At 38.4% G+C, this 22480-nt stretch overlaps 1 protein-coding gene across 5 annotated transcripts in view; it reads right to left on the reverse strand.

Moving 5' to 3' along the window:
* The window catches only part of SORCS1 (sortilin related VPS10 domain containing receptor 1), a 590775-nt gene that overhangs the window by 71857 nt on the left and 496438 nt on the right, over positions 1 to 22480 (reverse strand). For all 5 annotated transcript variants that reach the window (XM_025396369.1, XM_025396367.1, XM_025396364.1 and 2 more), the window contains exon 18: positions 7733 to 7904. In XM_025396369.1, the coding sequence (XP_025252154.1) occupies positions 7733 to 7904 (172 nt within the window). The remainder of the gene's footprint in view (positions 1 to 7732; positions 7905 to 22480) is intronic.

The raw sequence follows: 22480 nt of genomic DNA on the forward strand, positions 1-22480 counted from the left end.
TTCTGATAAGTATATACTTAAAAGTGGAAACACCGGATCATAGGTGGTATACATGTTCAGCTAGAGCAGTTAATGTCAAACAAGTCCCAAATGGCAGTATGTATCTACACTCCAAACAGCATTATATGAATGACCAGCTGCTCCACATTCTCAATAACACCTGCTATTATTAGTCTTTGTTTTTGTTTTTGTTTTTGTTTGTTTTGAGAGGGAGTCTCACTTTGTCACCCAGGCTGGAGTGTAGTGGTGCAATCTCAGCTTACTGCAGCCTCCACCTCCTGGGTTCAGATGATTCTCCTGCCTCACCTTCCCAAGTAGCTGGGACTACAGGCACGTGCCACCATGCCCAGCTCATTTTTTGTTGTTGTTGTTTTTTGTTTGTATTTTTAGTAGAGATGGGGTTTCCTCATGTTGGCCAGGCTGGTCTTGAACTCCTGACTTCAAGTGATCTGCCCACCTTGGCCTCCCAAAGTGCTGGGATTACAGTTGTAAGCCACCACACCCAGCTTATTATTAGTCTTTTTAAATATACATCTTCTGATGGTGCACAGTAATATATTATTATAAATTAAGTTGTATTATACAGGGATGCTCAGAATTTTTTCATATGCTTATTGGCTATTTGGTTACCTTGAGTTATTTGTGCATTTTCTTTTTTCTTTTTTTTTTTTTTTTTTGAGATGGAGTCTTGCTTGTTGCCCAGGCTGGAGTGCAGCGGCACGATCTCAGCTCACTGCAAGCTGCAAGCTCCCCCTACCGGGTTTACGCCATTCTCCTGCCTCAGCCTTCCAAGTAGCTGGGACTACAGGTGCCCGCCACCACGCCCGGCTGATTTTTTGTATTTTTTTTAGTAGAGATGGGGTTTCACCGTGTTAGCCCGGATGGTCTCGATCTCCTGACCTTGTGATCTGCCTGCCTCGGCCTCCCAAAGTGCTGGGATTACAGGTGTGAGCCACCACACCCAGCCCCATTTGTACATTTTCTATTGAGTTACCAGTATTTCCCTTATTAATTTGTAGAATTTATTTATACTCTCCTAATTATGATTCCCTCCTTGAAATTGTTTTATTTTGCACAATAAAAATAAACAATAAAAAAGAAATAAAACAATTTTATTGTTTTATTACCATAATAATACCTTTTCAGTAAGGTATTATTACAAATACTTTTTCCCTCTAGGGCTTCATTGAATAATAATAGCTTATTGAAAAGGTATTATTACAGATATCTTTTTCCCCTCTAGGACTTAATTTTTTATTTTCAAAATAATGCCTTAAATAACAGAAATTCTTAATTTTAATGTAGTCCTATTTAAAATTAGTATAATTAGGCTGGGCGTGGTGGCTCATGCCTGTAAATCCCAGGACTTTGGGAAGCTTAGGTGGGCAGTTCACTTGAGGTCAGGAGTTCAAGATCAGCCTAACCAACATGGTGAAACCTTGTCTCTACAAAAAGTACAAAAAAATAGATGGGTGTGGTAGCTGGCACCTATAATCCCAGCTACTCAGGAGAGTGAGGCAGGAGAATCGCTTGAACCTGGGAGGTGGAGGTTGCGGTGAGCCAAGATCATGCCACTTGCACTTCAGTCTGGGTGACAAAGGTAGGTATCATCTCAAACAAATAAAAATAAAAATAAAATTATAAAGAAAGTATAATTATAAAGAAAGTATAAAGAATTTCTTAGTATAATTCGTTTATAGTTAATGGGTTTTCTTTGATGTTTTAAAAAAAATCTTTGCATAACACAAGGTCATGAAGATACTCTTCTGTGCTTTCTTTTAGAAATGTTAGTATTGCCGGGCACAGTGGCTCATGCCTGTTATCCCAGCACTTTGGGAGGCTGAGGTGGGCGGATCACTTGAGTTCAGGAGTTTGAGACGAGCCTGACCAACGTGGTGAAACCCTGTCTCTACTAAAAATACAAAAATTAGCTGGGCATGGTGGCATATGCCTGTAGTCCCAGCTACTTGGGAGGCTGAGGCAGGAGAATTGTTTGAACCCGGGAGGCGGAGATTGCAGTTGAGCCGAGATTTCGCCACTGCACTCCAGCCTGGGCGACAGAGTGAGACTCAAAAAAAAAAAAAAGACAATACAGTTACAATTATGTTTGTATATTATGTGAGATAAAGATTCATGTATTCCCATATGGATATTCAAAATTGTAGCACCCATGTATTGAAAATATTATAATTTCTCCACTGTACTACAGTGTCTCATTTGTCATAAAGTAGATATGTATCTATATATATATAATACATGCATGTATATATGTTTCTTGACTCTCCTTGTTCAGCTTGTGAATGATATACATACATATATGTATATATTGACATACATCCATATATGTGTGTGTATATGTGTGTGTGTGTATATATATATATGGTAATGTTAGTCATCCAAGTTTGTGAGTCACCTTCAAAAGTATCTTTGCTATTCTTTAGGTCTTGACATTTTGTGTAAATGTTATGATCACATTGTCAATTTTAATACACGAAACATGCTGGAGATTTTTATTCAGACTGCTTTTAATTCAAGTCAATATGAAGAAAATTGATGTCTTTTTATAATATTGAGTCTTCCAAACCATGATCAGGGTGTATCCCTCCATTCATTTAGGTTTTTTTCAAAATGTATTTCCAAATTTGTGTTGTTTTCTGGGTAGTGCTATTGAAAATAAGTTTTTAGATTTGAGTGTAAATATTTGTTGTATTTTGAGGCTATTATAAATTTTACACACACACACAAAATTTTCTACTTGTGTAGAGGATTTACATGTCCAGGCATCAAGACTCACCCTACCTCTAGTGAAAATATAGTGTGTTTGAAATTAGTAATTAACATAGGGTTTGAAATTCACACCAAGGGAACAGAATAGAGTGCCTAGAAATGGAACCACAAATAGACAGTCAGTTGATTTATGACAAAGGCTTATAGCAATTCAATGTGAAATGAATAGTTTGTCAATGGTATTGGGACAATTGGATATGCGTGTGGATGAAATATAGAAACTTGAAACAGTTTTATTCAAGATAAATCATATACATTAATGTGAAACCTAAAGAGAAATCTTGTGGTATGGCTGTTTTCACAATGTTGGTTTAGATAAAGACTTCTTAAGCCTGACAAAAAGCACTGAAGTGACAAAAATCACTAATTTTCAAAATGTAATTATTGATAATATTTGAGGATATATCTACCATTTTAAAATTTTAATTTTAATGTGTTTGAGACAGGGTCTCACTCTATCAGCCAGGCTGGAGTGCAGTGATGTAATTATGGTTGACTGTAGCTTTGAACTCCTGGACTCAAGTGATTCTCTCACCTTAGCCTCCCAAGTAGCTGGGACCACAGACACACGACACCATGCCTGGCTATTTTTTTTCATTATTTTTATTTTTTTTTGGTAGTTGTCCAAACTGGTCTCAAACTCCTGGACTCAAATGATCCTCCCACCTTGGTCTGTCAAAATGTTGGGATCCACCACACCATGCCTATATCTACCATTTTAGTAGATGTTTTCTATTTGTCTCAACTGTATTATGTTCTTTTTTTCTCTTTTACTTGCCTTATTTTGGATTAATGAAACCATTTTAAAGTTACTGTAATTCCCCTGTCAGTAGCTTGATGATAAGATTCTCTTACTACTTCTTCAGTTGTTACTCTAGGTATTGAAGCACACATTCTGATTATGTTGGAGTCTAATATAAATTAGTACTTTTATCTCTTTATAGATGTATCATGAACCTTAAACTACTTTAACTCTATTTAATTCCCTCCACATACTGTGTTATTATTCTAATGTATTTTAATTCTACATATATTTAAAATCCCACAGCTGATTATCACTCTTGGTCTGCACAGTTATTATTAATTTCAATTTACCCCCTTTCTTGCTCTTCATTCCTTCCATTATTTTGTGTGTGTTTGAGTGTGTGCCTCTGTCTGGGTCATTTTCTTTATGTGTGAATAATTATTTTTAGTATTTCTTTTTATAGGCAGTGGTTTTTATGAGATATTGCTATGGAAGGAAGTGTTGGGAAGGGAAGGGAATGGTCCCTTTAAATGATACGGAAGGGGGGAAGGGCATGGTCCCTGGCTAGGGCTCCACCCCTGGGCCTGTGCCTTGGGACCCAGGTGAGGACAGGCACTCCTGCCTTTGCTCCCAAATGTTGTGTTTCCCAAGACCACCCTAGCCTGCCATGCCCCCATCCTGTGCCTATAAAAGCCCCCGACACCCTAGCAAGCAGACACACAGGCAGATGGACGTCAAGAGGAATGCACCGACAGGCACCAGCATGCCGGCAGGCCACCGACCAGCAGAACTACACGGAATTTAGCTGGAGCAGTTGGAGGAGAGCCCAGGCCACTGAGCGGCCCGACTCCAGTGGAAAACCTTCCCACTCCATCCCCTTCTGGCTTCCTCCATCTGCTGAGAGCTGCCTCCGCTCAATAAAACTTTGCACTCACTCTCCAAGCCCAGGTGTGATCCGATTCTTCCAGTGCACCAAGGTAAGAACCCAGGATACAGAAAGCAGTCTGTCCTTGCGACAAGGCAGAGGGCCTAATTGAGCTGGGTAAGACAAGCTGTCTATAGACCGCAAAACAGAAAGAGCATACGGTAGCAAACGCCCACTGGGGCTTCAGGATCTGTAAACATTCACGGCTAGACTCTGCCGTGGGGTCAAAGCCCCACAGCCTGCTCCTGTGTGCTCCCCTAGAGATTTCAGTAGTGGGGCGCTGAAGAAGCGAGCCACACCCCCATCACACGCCTGCGAGGGGGACAAGGGAACATTTCCCGTTTCGGTATCTTCATTATTGTTTATCTAAAAAACCATTCGTGTTTTCTGCAGCGCTTCAAAGATGTCATTCCATTTTCTTCTGGACTTTTTAAACACCTCTCTCTGATTTTAGATTTCAGCGGTTTGAATGTAATAGCTCAGTGATTTTTCTTTGCACATATTCTCCTGAGGTTGCTGATTCTGTTAAATCTATGGGTTAATATGTTGATATCTTTCATCAGGCTTGGAAAATTCTCAGCCCTTATCTTTACAAAAATGATTCTTGTTCCTTATCTCTCTCTTCTCCTTCTGGGGCTACAGTTGCATCTGTATTAGACCTTTTTATCATTTTCCATTTGCCTCTTATTATTTTTTCTCTATATTCTATTTCTTTTTTGCTCTAGACGGTATATTTCCTGCTGTCCTTTCTTCCATTTAACCTCTATTCATATGGGTTCAATTTGCTGTATACCTAAGTTCTTAATATTAGTTATTATATCTTTATTTTTACAATTTCTATTTGGTATTTCTTATTGATTACTGCCCTGGGGTTCAATTTTCCACCTTTTCTCACATTCGTGAACATATTAATCACTGTTATTTTACAGGATATCTTAAATAAGCACTATATCTCATCCAACTGTTGTTCTTTTCTGTTTATCCCCCCTGTTGGTCCTGTATCTTGACATACTTGGATTTTTCTAAATGCCCAACATTTTATATGAAAAATATTGGGTAAACCTGTGGTTTATGTTATTTTCCATTAAAGAAGGTTTACTTTGGTTTCTAATAATCATTTTAGAGTTGAAGAGAATCACTCTAATTGATTCAGAGACTGAAGTGATTTCAGATTGGATTTCTGGGTACAGAGGGCCTGTTCTAATTCAGGTTTGCCTTTACTCCTAGGACAGAGATTTCCAGAAGTTCCAAGAACCAAGTCTTAGATAGTTCACCAGGGTCCTCCTCCTTGATAGATCTTGAATTCAAATTTTTATCTCCCCAAAGAGCAATACTTCTAAAAACTTTGTTTAACTTCTCAGCCTCTGACTGCTTTCTATGTTTCCTGTGTTACTTAGGTATCATGAAATACCTCAGGGAGGAAAAAGGCCCTGGGTATGTGCTGCTTCCCTGTGCTTTCCTTCTCCCTGGGATATGACCTTATCACTTCCAACTTTGGAATGTCCTCATAGTCCAATTTTTATCTCCCAAGCCTTGAGAGTCTATTAACACCTGTTTAGCCAACACTTTCTACTTGGCCTTTTACTGGAAATCTGAAATCTGTACCTCCTCTATAGTGTGGCATATGAATTGGTAAAGTTCTCGAAAGGAAAATATAGCATAAAATGTTGGACTCACTGCAGTGAATTTCCCATTTTTTAAGAAAGGAATTTTAGCTTCTCAATCCTCTTCATAGTTGTCTCAGCTCCTAGTCCTCCTTTCCTCCTCTTCATTTTTCTTCTTCTTCTCTCTCTGTCTCTGTCTCTCTTGCTCTAAATATATATGCATATATTTGGTTTACTGCATGCTAATCTGTCATAGTCTCAAGCAGAAATCCCCAAAGAATTTATGTGAAAAATGAGCGACTCCAATTTGCCTAAATTGGCCTGTATTTTTCTAGTTCCAACTGAAGAATTTTTGGCACCTTAGTATTTAGAAGATTGAATACAATTGAAAGGCACTCATTAAGGAGATAATCAGGAAAGGAGTATTGGGTTACACAGTGGTTCTGTAAATGGCCCTTGGACCAGAGATATGCACATCATTTGAGCTAGAGTTTCAAACTCGTTATTTCACAGTTATTTTTCCTATGAGAATTAAAATACTACAAATTTTCATCAAACCTGACAAAGCAATCATAAATGCTTCATCTTTCCATCTTCATGTCACACTCCAGAGCCTCTGACTTCTCTATACCCCTAGCCTTGCCACGGTTTTTGTTTTTCTTGAGCACAATGCACAACCTGGGAACTTGTTAGAAATGTATATTCTTGAGCCAGACTCCAACCTACTGAATCAGAATCTTTAAGGATGTGGCCAAGAGAACTGTGTTTTCACATGCTCTCCAGGTGATTTTCTTATACCTGGCAAAAACTGAGGGTCACTGGACTATCAGCAGAGGAAGCTGGAAGTCAATGTTATATATTTTAATTCTGGTGTCATTGTTAGCCCTTAAAATCCCTTTGTATTTACAGGGCTTTACACAATGGTAACCATAATTAGGTACCCAGAAAACGTGACTGAGGATAGGACTGCTTGGTTTAATAATTGAGATGATTTAATGTCAGTACTTATCCTTTAGAGACCGTCTTCCTCATTTACAAGATGACAGAATTCCTGTGTATATTCTAAAATATATAAGATAAATTTCATCTTATCCACCATATAAATAGACATTTCAGACAACCATAATCTGGCAAATAATAATGCATGCTTTTAATGATATCCCTGAGGTGCCACACAATACAAACTCTTAACTGCCAGATAAATTACACTCAATTATGTTTAGATTGGTCTCAATGCTATACGCATGACCATCATGTTGCCCTTGGAAAAGAAAACCCTGCAGGCTGAGAGGGGATGAAAGTATGAGCATCTCTCAGGTTAGTTTAGTATGTGTATATATTAAATTATTTCAGGAATATTATTTATGTATTCTGAGAAAATCGATTTTGCTAAAATTGCCAAGAAGGCAAGATTAAATCTGACAGATCCTCCAAAAGTAAGAGATTAAGTATGAGTGAAGAACAACTTGCGGTGAAATGTAAGTAATTAAAGAAATAGATCAGGGAAGGTGAAGTGATAACAACAAAAACCAAGGAACTAAAAGTAAAATAAAAATTTTTAAATAGCATCTAAAATGGAGAAAGTTGAAAAAGATATGGAAACAAAACCATGGTTTATTAAGAAAAATCACTGGCCATAGAAAGTAGCAGGGAGATAGGAATCAGCCCTACCTCTTCTAATTGCACCATGAGAGTGACGTTGTGTCCTTGCTCCGCTGTCAGCTTTCCATCAGCCGTGACTATCCGCAGCCCCCGCGGGGCTTTCCCTGGGCACTTCTGTGGTTTAGCCGTGTACTGTTCCCTTACTCCATCAGTGCAATTATTGGAAACCACCTTCCTGTACCTAAATGGAAAGAAGCTCAAGTTGTAAGGCAGCTCATTATAATGTGAATCATTCCCACGTTTCTAAATTAGACATAGTGCCTAGCCCTGAGGACCATCAGTAAGCATGTAACCATCTTTCATGCTACTATAAGAAGTAGGATTAATTCATATAAAGCACCCAACAGAGACAGAATCATGGTCACACGCTGTATCTATTACTAGCATTGTAACTGAGTTTTATTCATCTCTAAAATTAATGAATCACTTCATTGTGGAGTTGTGGGAAATGCGCAGAAATAGAAGATATAGCCCCTACTCTCACTAAGTTTATAAGCTAGTTGGAAAGACATAGATGGCTAATCTAGGAGATAATTCAAAGGCTATATAATTAAGAACTAGAATGAGTAATAAATATTGCAAAGGAATTTACAATTCAGAGAAAGAACAGATTATGATGGATATGTGACTCAACATTCATAGATCGCATACAGACTGCTACAGTTATGGTGTAGCACAGACAACACTGGCTAAATTTGATATTTCTACTTAATATTTCATGAGAGGTTATACTGGTTAAACGATCAAACCTCACATTAAAGAGACTTTAGTTTTTGCAGATTGATGCTCTTTTGCTTATTTCTTGTTTTAGCTATAATGGGAAAAAATTTATTCTATAAAATTAACCTATATAATTTATCAGATTCATAGTAAATTAAAATTTGCAATTTTAGGATGACAAACCTTTAAGATTTTTGAGGTTCAGTGTTATCTAGCCATTATCGCTTTATACTGTTGGGTCCACAGCAACCACTTTATGTATGTATATATTTGATTTCCCAAGTTTAAGTGCCTAGAGTTAGTGGTAGAGCCCAAATGAGAAGCAATCAAAGCTTACTTTCCACTCTTCTAGACCAGAGGTCAGCAAACTTTTTATAGAAAGAGCCAGATAGTCAATGTTTCAGTTTTGCAGGTTATGTAGACTTTGTCACAACTACTTAACTCTGCACTTACTGTATGAAGGTGAACACAGACAACACATGAAAGAATGTATGCAGCTGGATTCCAGAAAACCTTTATTTACAAAACTGGCATAGTTTTCCAATGTGTTTAAGTCCAGTGAATGCCCTTTCCTCTGCGAGAAAGTCAAAGGAGATACTGTCTGGAAAAGTACTTTGAACACTACGGATCACTACAATGTCAATTATTAATGCTTAACTCATTTCATATGTTAAATGTAAGAATTAAATGGGTTAATAATGTACACAGAGTACTTAAAAGTACCCTAATACTCTGCAAATGCTCATAAAATATGACCAATTATTTATGTTTAATATTATTACTATTTCTCTTCTCTGTTCAAAACCTTCATGGACTTCATATGACCTTAGGATAAGCTGTAAATTCTGTAATCCTGGGCATGAAGCCCTCCGCTAGCTAATTTTATTCTACTTTCCTGGACTCTTTCTCCCTCATAAGCCCATGTCCATTCTCCTTTTAATTTTCTTGAGAGTACGTGTTTTTTCTCCTTTTCTGCTTCAATGTCCTCCTGCATGCCCTATCATCTGCCTAAAATGTGCCCACCCTTTAAGGTACAGCTTACTTCTTGTCTTCTTTAAGACAATTTCTCTGAATATAAGAGTAAAATGGCAGGAATTTCATATTTAGAGAGTGCTTACTATGTCCTAGTTATTGTGCTAAGTCCTTTACATAAATTAACTCATTTATCTTCGAAAGTATCCATAAGATACTGTAACTATTCCCAATAAACAGATGGAGGAATTGAGATTCATAGGTGCCAACCAGTTTTCTCAAGATCAAATAGCCAGGACCCTAGACAATTTGTAGCACACATCCCCTCTTTACTACTGCACTGCTGCTTTAAATGGAGTGAGATTATCCCTCCTCTAAACCCTTAAAAGAATCCTTATGATTTACTTGATAGGAATTCTTTTTTTCTTTTTGATAGGAATTCTTTATACCTTGTATGATTTTCTTCCTGGTGTGGCTGTATGAACTTCAAGCTCGTTGAGGGCCTCCTTGTGTTCCAAACATTCAAAGCTGGTAATCAGGAGGGCCATACCAGTAACTGTACCAGTTTAAATGTGGAAATATCTGCATATTAATTGGTTATTACCACATCCCCAAACTCTCCAAGCATCTCACTCACCAACCCAGCTATGCTGATCCCTGTCCTTAGAGTCCTTGCTTCTCACAATTCAGCAACTTATGGGTTAACACCTAGCCCATGAGGGGGTCACCGAAACTCTGCTCCAGACATAAGATCACTGCCCATGCTGGTTGGTCATTGTTACGTCTAAGCAATTTGAACATCATTCCATCTGTTTTTGTTTTTGTTTTTTTTTTAATACAGTCTCGCTCTGTTGCCCAGGCTTTACTTGGCTCACTGCAGCTTTATCGTGGCTCACTGCTGCTTCCACCTCCTGGGTTCCAGCTATTCTCTTGCTCAGCCACCCAAGTAGCTGGGATTACAAGCATGTGCCACCACGAATGGCTAATTTTTGTATTTTTAGTAGAGATGGGGTTTCACCATATTAACCAGGCTGGACTCAAACACCTGGCTCCAAGTGATCCGCCCGCCTCAGCCTCCCAAAGTGCTGGGATTAAAGACATGAGCCATCACACCTGGCCTCATCTGATACATTTTTTAAAAACTCCTTTGTAGTTGCTTATGAGTATATGTATATTAAAAGAGAAAATAAGGGCAGGTGAGAGAGAGAAGGAAATAAAACACAAAATGCATACACTGGTGTATGATAGCATCCTGGTACCAGCAATAGTCGCAAGAAAATGACCAGTGATGCCACCCAGGTTAAGTTTGGTATCTCAGTGAGTTTCACTATGCATCAGAGACTGCCTACAGGTTTCAGAGGTGAGGCACTGTACAAGCTGAAGTCAGGTTATGATTTTTAATCACTCAGCATCCAAGCACACCTGTGACTCTCTCTTGGTGTGCAGCTATAGAAACATGGGTTCACCATCACCACTAGTATCATCAGCTAGAGAACATTCTTTTGTTTGTCACTGTTCTGATCAATCATTACCTTAGGCTTTCCTGAATCCTGCAATAACAGAGTTCTGCTTAAATCCAAAGCACGAATCCATCCCCCTGGGACTATGCCACAGAGAAGGCTGTTGGTAATTTTTTTAAATGCTCATTAAAAACCATTCTGAAACCATTTTATTTCCTGTATGAAAATGGCATCACATTAGCCCTACCAGACCTGTCCCTGAAATTTAGAAGAAAATTGTGCCGTAATACAGAGTTCATTTACTCAAGTAAGCACACACCTGCTTTCTGCATTACAGAATGGTTCTATTTTCATCCCAGCAGCTGTCCCTGGGTCTGAGTTATATAAATGAATAATGCATTTAATATGTTATTAAATGGGGCTGCTACCTCCGTAATAACAAGGCAACTTATGATTATGTTGGACCTGCGCTCTGAATATTACTGGGATGCATTTAGTTGGTAAAGCATTCTTCAATCTGCCAAGAAGAAAAGTGCTTTGTAATGGCAAGGGAGTCTTTGTACAATTACTGAAAAGGAAACATTCTGCAAATGTGCCTTTGATATTACCGATGGTTCATCAGCAGATAGGATTTTATTACTCCAACAACCCCAGTTTCAGCTATTCTCTTCCTCCCTATCTTGATATGCCTCTGTCACATTTTCCTTTTTGCCCCTACCCTCTTTGATTTTGCTTCTTTGCTACCTGGAAGTCTTAAAAAAGATGAAGGCAATAGGCCGGGCGTGGTGGCTCATGCCTGTAATCCCAGCACTTTGGGAGGCTGAGGCAGGCAGATCACGAGGTCAGGAGATTGAGAACATCCTGGCTAACATGGGGAAACCCAATCTCTACTAAAAATATAAAACAAAATTAGCTGGGCGTGGTGGCGGGTGCCTGTAGTCCCAGCTACTCTGGAGGCTGAGGTGGGAGAATGGCGTGAACCTGGGAGGCGGAGCTTGCAGTGAGCTGAGATTGTACCACTGCACTCCACAGCGAGACTCTGTCTCGAAAGAAAAAAGAAGGAGGCAATATTTTTGTGAAAGTAAAACTGGAAGAAAGCATTAAAAGTCTTTGTAGCCTGTGACTGTTCTATTTAGTAGGTTTTTTTCCTGACATTTTGAGGTGGTGATGGCAAAATACAGATGTTTTTGAGTATTCAATGTATATTAAGGTGACAGTATATTCTAGCTTAGTAGATCTCAACCCTCTCTACCCTTTGGAATTAGCTGGAGGTACCTTTAAAATAGATGGATACCCAGGCTCTGCAACCAGAAATGTTGATTTGAGAATTATGGGCATCAGTTTGTTTTTGTTTTTAAGTTCCCCTGGTGATGCTAGTTTGCAGCCAATGTTAAAGACTACAAATTTAAGAAGGCAAAAACCAATAGATGTCGGTGTGGATGTGGTGTAAAGGGAGCGCTTATATATGGCTGGTAGGAATGTAAATTAGTACAAATTAGTACCATCTCTATGGAAAACAGAATGGAAATTTCTGAAAGAACTAAAATTAAATTTACCATTCAATCCAGTAATCCCACTACTGGGTATCTACCAAAAGGAAAAGAAGTTATTATATCAAAAAGACGTGTACATGTATGTTTATCGCAGCACAATTCACAATTGCAAAGATATGGAACCAACTTAAGTGCCTATCAGCTGATGAGTGGATAAAGGAAATGTGGTGTATAAACACAATGGGATACTACTCAGTCATAAAAAAGAATGAAATAATGTCCTTTGAAGCAACTTGGATGGAGCTGGAGGCCATTATTCTATATGAAGTAACTCAGGAATGGAAAATCTAATACCACATGTTCTTACGTATAAGTGGGAGCTAAGCTATGGGTACACAAAGACATAGAGAGTGGTATAATAAACTTTGGAGACTCAGAATGGGTGAGGGAAGAAGGAGGGTGAGAGAAAAAACTACATATTGGGTACAATGTATGCTACTCAGATGACAGATGCACTAAAATCTCAGACTTCATCACTACACAATCCATCCATGTAACCAAAAACCACCTGTACTCCAAAAGCTATTGAAATAATATATATATAATAAATATATATATCCCAAAAATATATAACACTATATATGTGTGTGTGTATTTTTTTTCAAGAAAATAAAACACTACTGACCTGAAGGTTAAAACTAGTGTTGTGGAACCAAATTGTCTGAGTTTAAATTCATTCTCTTACTCCATGAATTTAGGCAATTTACCCATCCTCTCTCAAATCTTTGATTCTTTGCCTACAAATTAGGGATAATTATGGAATCTTTTCCTAAAGTTCTTGGGAAGATTAAATGAGACAATGCGTTGAAAAGGGCTTAGCATAGATTTTGGCACATTTAGAACTTAATAAATATTAAAATAACAGAAGTTAGAAAAAAGTATTTAAGTATCAAATATTAACTTGCTATGATAGTTCAAGTTCCCCCAAAATAAAACTGATGTACTTATTGCCAAGGTCGTCTTAAGATCAAATCCAATTATGTCAATTCCTTTCTTAAAATCATTCAAAATTTCCCATAGGCTTATTCTAAAGAGTAACATTCAGGTTTAAAGTAAAGATCCATGACCTGACCTCAATGCATTTTTCTTGCATCAGCTCATGCTCTCTTAGCCAAGTCATTCTGTATACTAAATGCCTTCTTTTGCCTGTGCTGTTCATTCTGCCCAGGATGCTTCTTCCTACTGACAAACTTCTACTCATCCTTTTAAAAAAATCAGCTTCAAAATCATGCTTTTTGTGAAACCTCCTCTTCCCTTTTGTCACAGTAGTTATCACATGCAACCAAGGTGAAACTGGAACTCTAGGTCTTCTTGTACCCCAGGGGGTGTTACTGTCATTGAGCAACGGTGTTCCTCATTTGCACTCACAATAAAAAAAAAAAACATAAATAGTTTAATTTCTTGGCTTGTGCTATATGCATTTGCTTTCAAGGGAAAATACTGCCTTGTTACAATGACACTAGACTTAATGAAGCAGGACATGAAGGAAGCCTTGGGGATGGAGAAGGGGGCTAGTTCTGGGTAGAGTATATGGCTAAGACTTAAAATCTTCCAAATCTACCACCTTAGTAATGTGGGTGTGCAATGACAAAACAGCTATTTGTGTATGTTCATGTGTGTAAATTAAAAGAGCTGTGTAACTATAGATCTCTGACATGAAGACACAGGGCTGCGATGGCATGGCTTAACAATTAGGGTAGAGAGAGATTCTTCTACCCCTGCATCCAGAGAAACTGTTTCTGAAAAAGTAGTAGTGGTGGCAGCCTAGATTTCCTGATCTCCAGTGAATAAGGATTATTTATACCAGACTTCCAGGCTGACAGATCTCATTGGTGGCTGTATATTAATCATTGTGACTCTTCATCAATAGATACAGGCATCCCCAAAATGGCCATTTATTCTTTAACTGCGATCCCATGTGACAAGGTATGCTCAGGGGTGGCAATGTGTCCACATATCAACAATAATCTTATGTAGCAGCCATGGCATCAGCAATCAGGAATAGAGTTCCATGGCTGGCTAAGCAGGCTTTCCAAGTTTCTCTCCTCAAGGCAACAGGTCTTTGGACTATTCCCCTCAACGGAGTAAACAGACCTTGGGATTAAGGGACAGGCATAAGACAGAAGACCAGGTAGAAAGAAGAAAGCTTCTCTTGTATTAAGCAGGATGGAAACACACGTCATTTAATTTGAATAGTAATGGGTATGTGACTTCATTTTGAAGATGAGCTTGATGAAATGGTGAAATGGGACATATGGCCACACACGCTTCACTAAATCACTTAATATCGATAATCATACTGATTGAGAATGCCTCACAGAATCCACTGTCTGAGCCCACCAGTTGTACAACTAAGTTATATGAATTTGTCCTCTATCTTTTGAGCACCTACAGTCCAAGGAATTCTAATACTGAATCCTTTCAATTGGTCATGTAAATGTTAAAGCTTGAAGGGGTCTCTAAGATCACCCAATACTATACTTTTGTTTTTCACATAAGGAAAAGGAAACACAGTTTAGAGAGTTGCACCTCACACAGGTGGACGAGTAGCACGTCTGGGACTCTGGACTAAGTTTGGTGTTCTCTTGCCACTGTTCCATAGCACCTGAGTAAGAATTGTTAATGCCAAGGCCATTGATGTGGGCAGGAATCGCCATGTGAGAAAGCAAGTCTCCATATACAGTGATATTCACCTTTTCCTTCATTTCCCAATCCCAATGTCATCCATGAAAAGATGGAAAACCTCATTTAAGAAAGGTACTCTGAGAGTCAACTCTGTAGCAACCAACAATTACTGAGTGTGTGCAGTGAGGCTGTATGGTTCCTGGCTAGAAAACAGCTACAGAGGCCCCTGCAGCGATGAGTCTGTAAATAATGCAAGTGATTGCCTTTTGTGTGGACTTTAAATACATGCACCAGTTTTAGGGCCAATTATTCTCCTTGATGCACACTGAAAAATATCCTTGAGAGGAGATCAGACCAAACATCAAAACCCCCACAAGGCAACCAAAACAGAATCATCTGGAAAAGACCAAAGCCCCCAAAGACACTGGAAATAGCAAATCCAGGAAATGGCAGGTTAGCAGAATTTAAGTGTTTTATGGCTTATGTAGAGAGGAAGTTTTCAAGTTTTTATTTTTAATTGACACATTAATTATACATATTTATAAGGTACAGTGTGATATTTTGATACATATATACATTGTGTAATGATTAAATCCATCATATCCATCACCTCACACACTTATCCTTTGTGGTGAGAATATTCAAACTTCTCTCTTCTGGCTATTTTGAAATATACAACATAATATTATTAACTATAGTCACTCTACTGTGAAATAAAACACCAAAAGTTATTTATAAAAAGCATATTTTAAAACATTCCAAATGTATGTTGATAGTATAAAGGTAACTATTTTGCTAGAATTTATGTGTGTATTTTTTCTTGGACCCACTATATATTTATAAATAGATACAGAACTTTAACTTTTTAAAATGTATTTACTGTATAAATATACCCATTGGAATCTCTTGAACACGGGAGGTGGAGGTTGCAGTGAGCCGAGATCACACCATTGCACTCCAGCCTGGCCAACAGAGTGAGCCTCTATCTCAAAAAAAAAAAAAGAAAAAGAAGTCCCCATTGCATATTGAGAAACTAACCCTGAAGAGCGGTAAGAACTGTCTTTGTATCTTCTTCCATGAAGAATTAATGGACCCTATAAAGAAACTCTACAGATAGAAATTTCTATACATACTCTTTAAAGCACATCTAGAAATATTTCAGCTTAATAGCAAGAAGAAATCTTTCCCTTGAGAAGATTATCTCGATTTCTTAGAATAAACCAACCCAATGCCCACTTTATTTTATATTTACAGAATCTTTTACCACTGGCATGAAACAAGCAACATGCTAGTTAATTTGGCAACTTAAATTTTGCAGTATGCTCCCTGGTTCCAAAACAGTATAAACAAGATTTAACCATATATAAGTATCACTAAATGAGCTTCTGCTTGTAGATGTGCATACTGAGATATTTATAGATACCGAAAGAGAAACAAAGAGGAATAAATTTGGGGTTATTTCAGCACTAACATGAAATAAAATAAAAATGAATACTGATTTCATTTTATTTGAGCAAAAGGAACTCGTTCAGTAATCAGCTAAACACATTATCTGACCTGACTGGCATAAAGGGACAGACATGTTTTGGTATACAGTACTTTCATCACTTTCTAATTATGTAACTTTATGAGCCTATGTAGGTTCTTATTTTTGTTTTACAAATGAGAAAACAGAGACTTATATTAAATATGTCCCAGATATTAGTACTGCAGTGACAATTAAACATCAAATACATGTCTGGACTGTGGATTCATAATACAAATAAGTTTTTTCCCTTCTTTCTTTACTCTACAGGAGTCTTCAGACAATAGTTATTGGTGATGGTACACATTTTATAAGGTGATGACTATGTGCTAGGCATTGTGCTACATGCTTTACATACAGCGTCACATTTAATCAAATTCTGAAGGCAAATAAGAAAATGTTATAGGTTAAGGAACTAAGGTCAAGGAAACAAAGTCACTTGCAAAACATAACAGTAAATGGCAGAGGTTAGATTGAACATCCTTAATTGTTTCATTCCAATTACTCCCTTTTTCACCAAACAAAACATCCCCACTTGTATTTCACTCTCAATCCATAACAGGCTGAGGCCCCAGTGCCAGCCTCCTTACTTTCCACCTTCATGTAAAATGACATGTAGAAGCTGTGAGGGCAGAGGGTGAAGAGAGGCAGGGAGCCAACCGTGGAGAACACAGCAAGCTCTACCATTCCACTGTGTGGGTATGAGAAACCCTGATGCCACTGAACCAAGGAGAAGGACTGGTGGTTACAGCCACCTGGAGGGACATTCTGCACCGAGTTCACTTTTTATTCCATCCATCCTTTCTAAGTCCTAGCCAACCTCCAAAACAAAAATTGTGCAACCATTCACTTCTACGTAGTGAAGCTGCTAAATACAATAATAACCGATGCCAGGATTTCCCCGTCATGGAGAAGTGGGTAAACCTGAGAACACTGCTATATACACAGGGTAATAAGCTGACAGTGAAAGTAACCATAGACATTTATAAAGTGAGGTATTTAAGAACTTTTTTTTATAAAAGGAAAGTTTTCCTGCACGCTTCCAAGTAAACTCTCAGAAAGGTGATGCTGGGAGGTTTTGTCATTCACCCCACTCAATTCACTTTCCCACTGCATGTCTGTACCATGAGCTATGCTGTAAGAAAAGGGTGAGACAAGTGAGGTGCCCAGGGAGCAACACTTATGAAGGCGCTTACTCTCTGGCCAACCCTATACTTGGGATTCCTTTGTGCTTCATCTCAGCCCTGAGGCTAATACAGATTCTGCATTGACTGAGCATGAGGTGACCATGGATGGCTTAAGATGGCACTGGACACAGGGTTCCCAGTGGCTGCTTAACTCTTTAGGCACGCAGGCATTGGCATCTGGGCTTGTCCTGGAGAAAACTACCACTGTGGCCCTTCCCCAGGATCATCTCTTGTTCTCTTTGCAAGAAATGACCTTCCTCACCTTATTTAGCTAAATCCTACTTCTTCTTCCCCTCAGTTTTCCTTTACAGAATCCACTAGCATCTGAATTTTAAAGGAGGATGGCACTTAATACAAATGAATCTCTAATATGTGGGACTCACAGGCAGTCCGTGAGCAGGAAGCTAGTGTTTTAACCCTTACAAGGGAGAAACGTGGCAATGCCTGATACTCAGGTCTGAGACAGAACCAGTTGGCTGAGTGGAATTTGCATTATGAGCTAACAGAAACACCTCCAATTGCCAAAAGAGACTTAATTCTCTTTGTATTATCTGTATAACAAGTATTAAAGGATGAGAATATTAACTGCAGCATTATTTATAGTGGCAGAAAAAGCAAAATAACCCAAATGTCCATGGAAGAAGGATGACTGATAATACTATAATAATACTTAATACCATGGAATTAAATAAATGAGAAAGTATCCTTATATATTCTGACTTAGAAAGATTTTTAAGTCATATTTTTGAATGAAAAAGGAAAACAGAAGAACAATGTATCTAGTAGGAAATCACATATAAAAACAACCTCCCAAATTAATTTGTGTATTTTCTCTTGGGATCAGTATTTGCTAGCAAATGCAAAGAAAAGTTTTAGAAGCATGCATATCAAACAGATCACAGTTGTGTGGGGAAAAGGGGCCAGGATTGGGATGATGATGTAAATTGGCTTTTAAACATATAAAACATACACATTTATTTTGTGACTAAATATTTGTAAGTAAAAATCTAAATGTATAGTGGCAGCATTATTAGTGGCTACAACATTATATACTGAATCTGCTTATAAAATACCACTGAATCAACACATAGCCAAATGACATCTGTGGTGAGGGGCTGGAGTAACATTAAGGGAGACAGAAAGTTTTTTTCCAAGTTCACTGACATTTTACCTCTTACCAACTCTTGAGTGGGCTACAGACAATGCAAATGGGAATTCAGTGGTGTGAGGCCTTCTTTGTAGATGATTTCAGGCCTCTGTCCCAGCTAAAGGTCTTCGTGTTCCTAATGCAAAATGTGTAGTTGAGACAACATGCTAATCAGTGGGGTTATTATTGACAACCATTCCCTTGACTTTAGTGTGTAAGGCCCTATTTGCATATTCACTCCTCCACCTATGAGCATCTTACTTATGAGAGCAGAACATTTACCATACCCGCTGATGGCTGGTATTTATCATATGTTCTCTTTACAAACCAGCTTGCTCACCAGTGCTGATGCTTTTCTGCAAAATGTTTAACTGGAACATGCAAAACTGGTGGATGTGGCAACTTAACAAAAATCATTTGGGGTCAGATGCTATCGTGTAATACCCACTGAAATGAACAAGCCCCTGAGAGCGAAGGTGGAGTCCTAGAAGGTAGAGTTGTAATTTTGTGACTACTAAACATAACAACTGCATTGACCAACATTTATATACCTGGACGCTTATTGCTAAGTCACATTTTAATTGACATTATAATTTTAATTTTATGTGGCATAGATGGTATTCCTTTTGAATATAAAATTACTTAATCATCACTGATGTTTTATTTGATGTTAGTCAGGATTTATAAGATCTCAATGGGCCAGGTGCAGTGGCTCACGCTTATAATCCCAGCACTTTGGGAGGCCAAGGTGGGTGGATCACGAGGTTAGGAGATCACCTGGCTAACATGGTGAAACCCCGTCTCTACTAAAAATACAAGAAATTAGCCGGGCATGGTGGCGGGCACCTGTAGTCCCAACTACTCTGGAGGCTGGGGCAGGAGAATGGCGTGAACCCAGAAGGCAGAGGTTGTAGCGAGCTGAGATCGCGCCACTGCACTCCAGCCTGGGCGACAGAGCGAGACTCCGTCTCAAAAAAAAAAAAAAAAAATCTCAATGAACTGAAGAGTGAGGGGTCACAGGTGTCATTCAGCCTTGGTCTATGATTGAGTAGCATCTGGAACAATTTGATCCCTCTGTGTTTCAGCCTCCTATCATCAATACCAAAGACAAACTAATGTAACTTCCTTGACTGATTGAGCTGGTTATAAAAAAAAAACAAAACAAAACAATTCTTAAATTAGCTTGAGGGGCTTCCAATGCCCTTTACAGTGTCTAAACATGCTAGTACCTGCAAGTAATAAAACCTCTGTCTTTTGCAGTCCTTCCCCATTAAGTTTAGTTATTTTATCAACCTTTTCATTTTTTTCCCCCATGGTACCATGCTAAGACGTCACTGACCCACTGCTATAAAAATGTTACTTGTATTTCCTTGGATGTTGTGTTATCATTCAAAAAAATCATAGCTTATTCCTTTATTCAAAGGTTCTAGGAATCCCTAACATCAGAAATAGGAATCATTGCAGTCCTCTTCTATGCCTTTCCCTCCTTGAAAAGAATAGTATCTATTATTTTGATAATCTTAAAAAAAAAAAAACATATTTAACATTTCAGATACAGAGTACATAAATGGAAGTCTCACCTCCTCAAGTGGATTCTCTGTACTGTGGCTGGCTTGAGAAAGGAGAAGGGGCTTTATCAAGTAGAAATGGCGGATTGGTAAGGCTCCTACCTCCTTATTTCTCCTTTCTCCTTCTTCCTTCCCTTTCTCTCTCTCTCTCTCTCTTTTTTCTTTTTCTTTTTTCTTTTGTAGAGATGGGGGTTTCCCTATGTTATCCAGGGTTTTCTTGAACTCCCGGACTCAAACAATCCTTCCACTTCAGCCTCCTGAGTAGCAGGGACTACAGGCACGTACTACCACACCGGCTTCTTTTCTAACTTTTTATTATCAGAATTTTCAAATATGTATGAAGAAAAGTAATGTAATCAATTCCCATATGCTCATTACCCATCTCCAAAAAATTATCAGTGCTTACCTGTTTTTTAACACTTTAAAACAAAACTCACACAAATATGTATCTCTAAAACCAAGGCTGTTTTCTTAGTCTAGCCAAAATGTCTTTATCATGCCTAAATATATAATTCTTTAATATCACTTATGATGGTTAACTTAATATGTCAACTTGACTGGGCCATAGTATGCCCAGATATTTGGTCAAATGTTACACTTCTGTGTGTTTTTAAATGAGATTAACATTTAAGTCAGTAGACTGAGTAAAGCAGATTGACTTCTCTAGTGAGGGTGGGCCTCATCCAATCAGCTGAAGGCTTAAATTCAACCGGCTGACAGTTCCCAAAGTAAGAGAGAATTCCTTCCCCCTGATGGCATTCAAATTGGAACACTGGCTTCTTTTCCTGCCTTCGGTCTTGAACTGAAAGACAGGCTCTTCTGGGTCTCGGTCTGCTGGCCTTTGGACTAGAACTACAACATTGGCTCTTTGATTTCAGGCCTTCAGACTTGAACTAGAACTACACTGTCAGCTCTCCTGGGTCTCCAGCTTGCTGACTTACCCTGCAGATCTTGGGACCCACCTACCTCCATAATCGAATGAGCCAATTCCTTACAATAAATCTCTCTCTTTTTTTTTTGAAACGGAGTCTTACTCGGTCGCCCAGGCTGGAGTGCAGTGGTGCAATCCCGGCTCACTGCAACCTCTGCCTCCTGGGTGCAAGTGATTCTCCTGCCTCAGCCTCCTGAGTGTCTGGGACTACAGGCGCACACCACCATGTGTGGCTAATTTTTTTTTTTTTTTTGTATTTTTAGTAGAGATGGGGTTTCACCATCTTGGCCAGGCTGGTCTCAAATTCCTGACCTCAAGTGATCTGCCCGCCTCAGCCTCCCAAAGTGCAGTGCTGGGACTACAGGCGTGAGCCACCACGCCTGGCCAATAAATATCTTTGTAAATAAATATACATCCTACTGGTTTTGTTTCTCTGGAAAGCCCTAACTAATACATTACCCGAATTAGTGTATGTTCAATTTTCCTCGAGGCTCAAATGTGTCTTTTTACAGATCATTTATTTGAATCAGAATTTAAATAGGTTCCATACACTATTTTAAAGTTTATAGATACCAACTACATTTGAGACAAATTTACGAATTTTTTTTCCTTTTTATAGCATTTCTTAAATAATACTGCATAAACCCCATGACACAGAATATTAAACACCAAATTTTAGAATGTGATTCCGGATTTACAAAGGTCAGAATGCATGTTTAAATGTGTCAAGACTGAACATAAAGAGAAAGCAAGATACATTCGTATTAGCACTACTATACTTTTGAAAAGTCAGTGAGTTCCTTTTGTGATTCCAGGTTCCACATCTATAAAACAGGAAACGCAAATATGAAATATCTATTTGGCCTTCCTCATCATGGATATAATAAGGGTAAAGGGTAACTTCACAGGATTAAATAACTTGAAAACAAAGTGTCGAGAAAATGAAGATATTTTTATTTCAATATTGTCATCGTGATCTTCATCCAATAAACATTTCTCTTTTTTAAATTTGCAATTGGGATCTTATTCTCACATGAAACTTGCACCATTAGTGCAAAGTTGTGCTTCA

Source organism: Theropithecus gelada, chromosome 9 (genome assembly GCF_003255815.1).
Source record: "Theropithecus gelada isolate Dixy chromosome 9, Tgel_1.0, whole genome shotgun sequence".
NCBI lineage: Eukaryota > Metazoa > Chordata > Mammalia > Primates > Cercopithecidae > Theropithecus > Theropithecus gelada.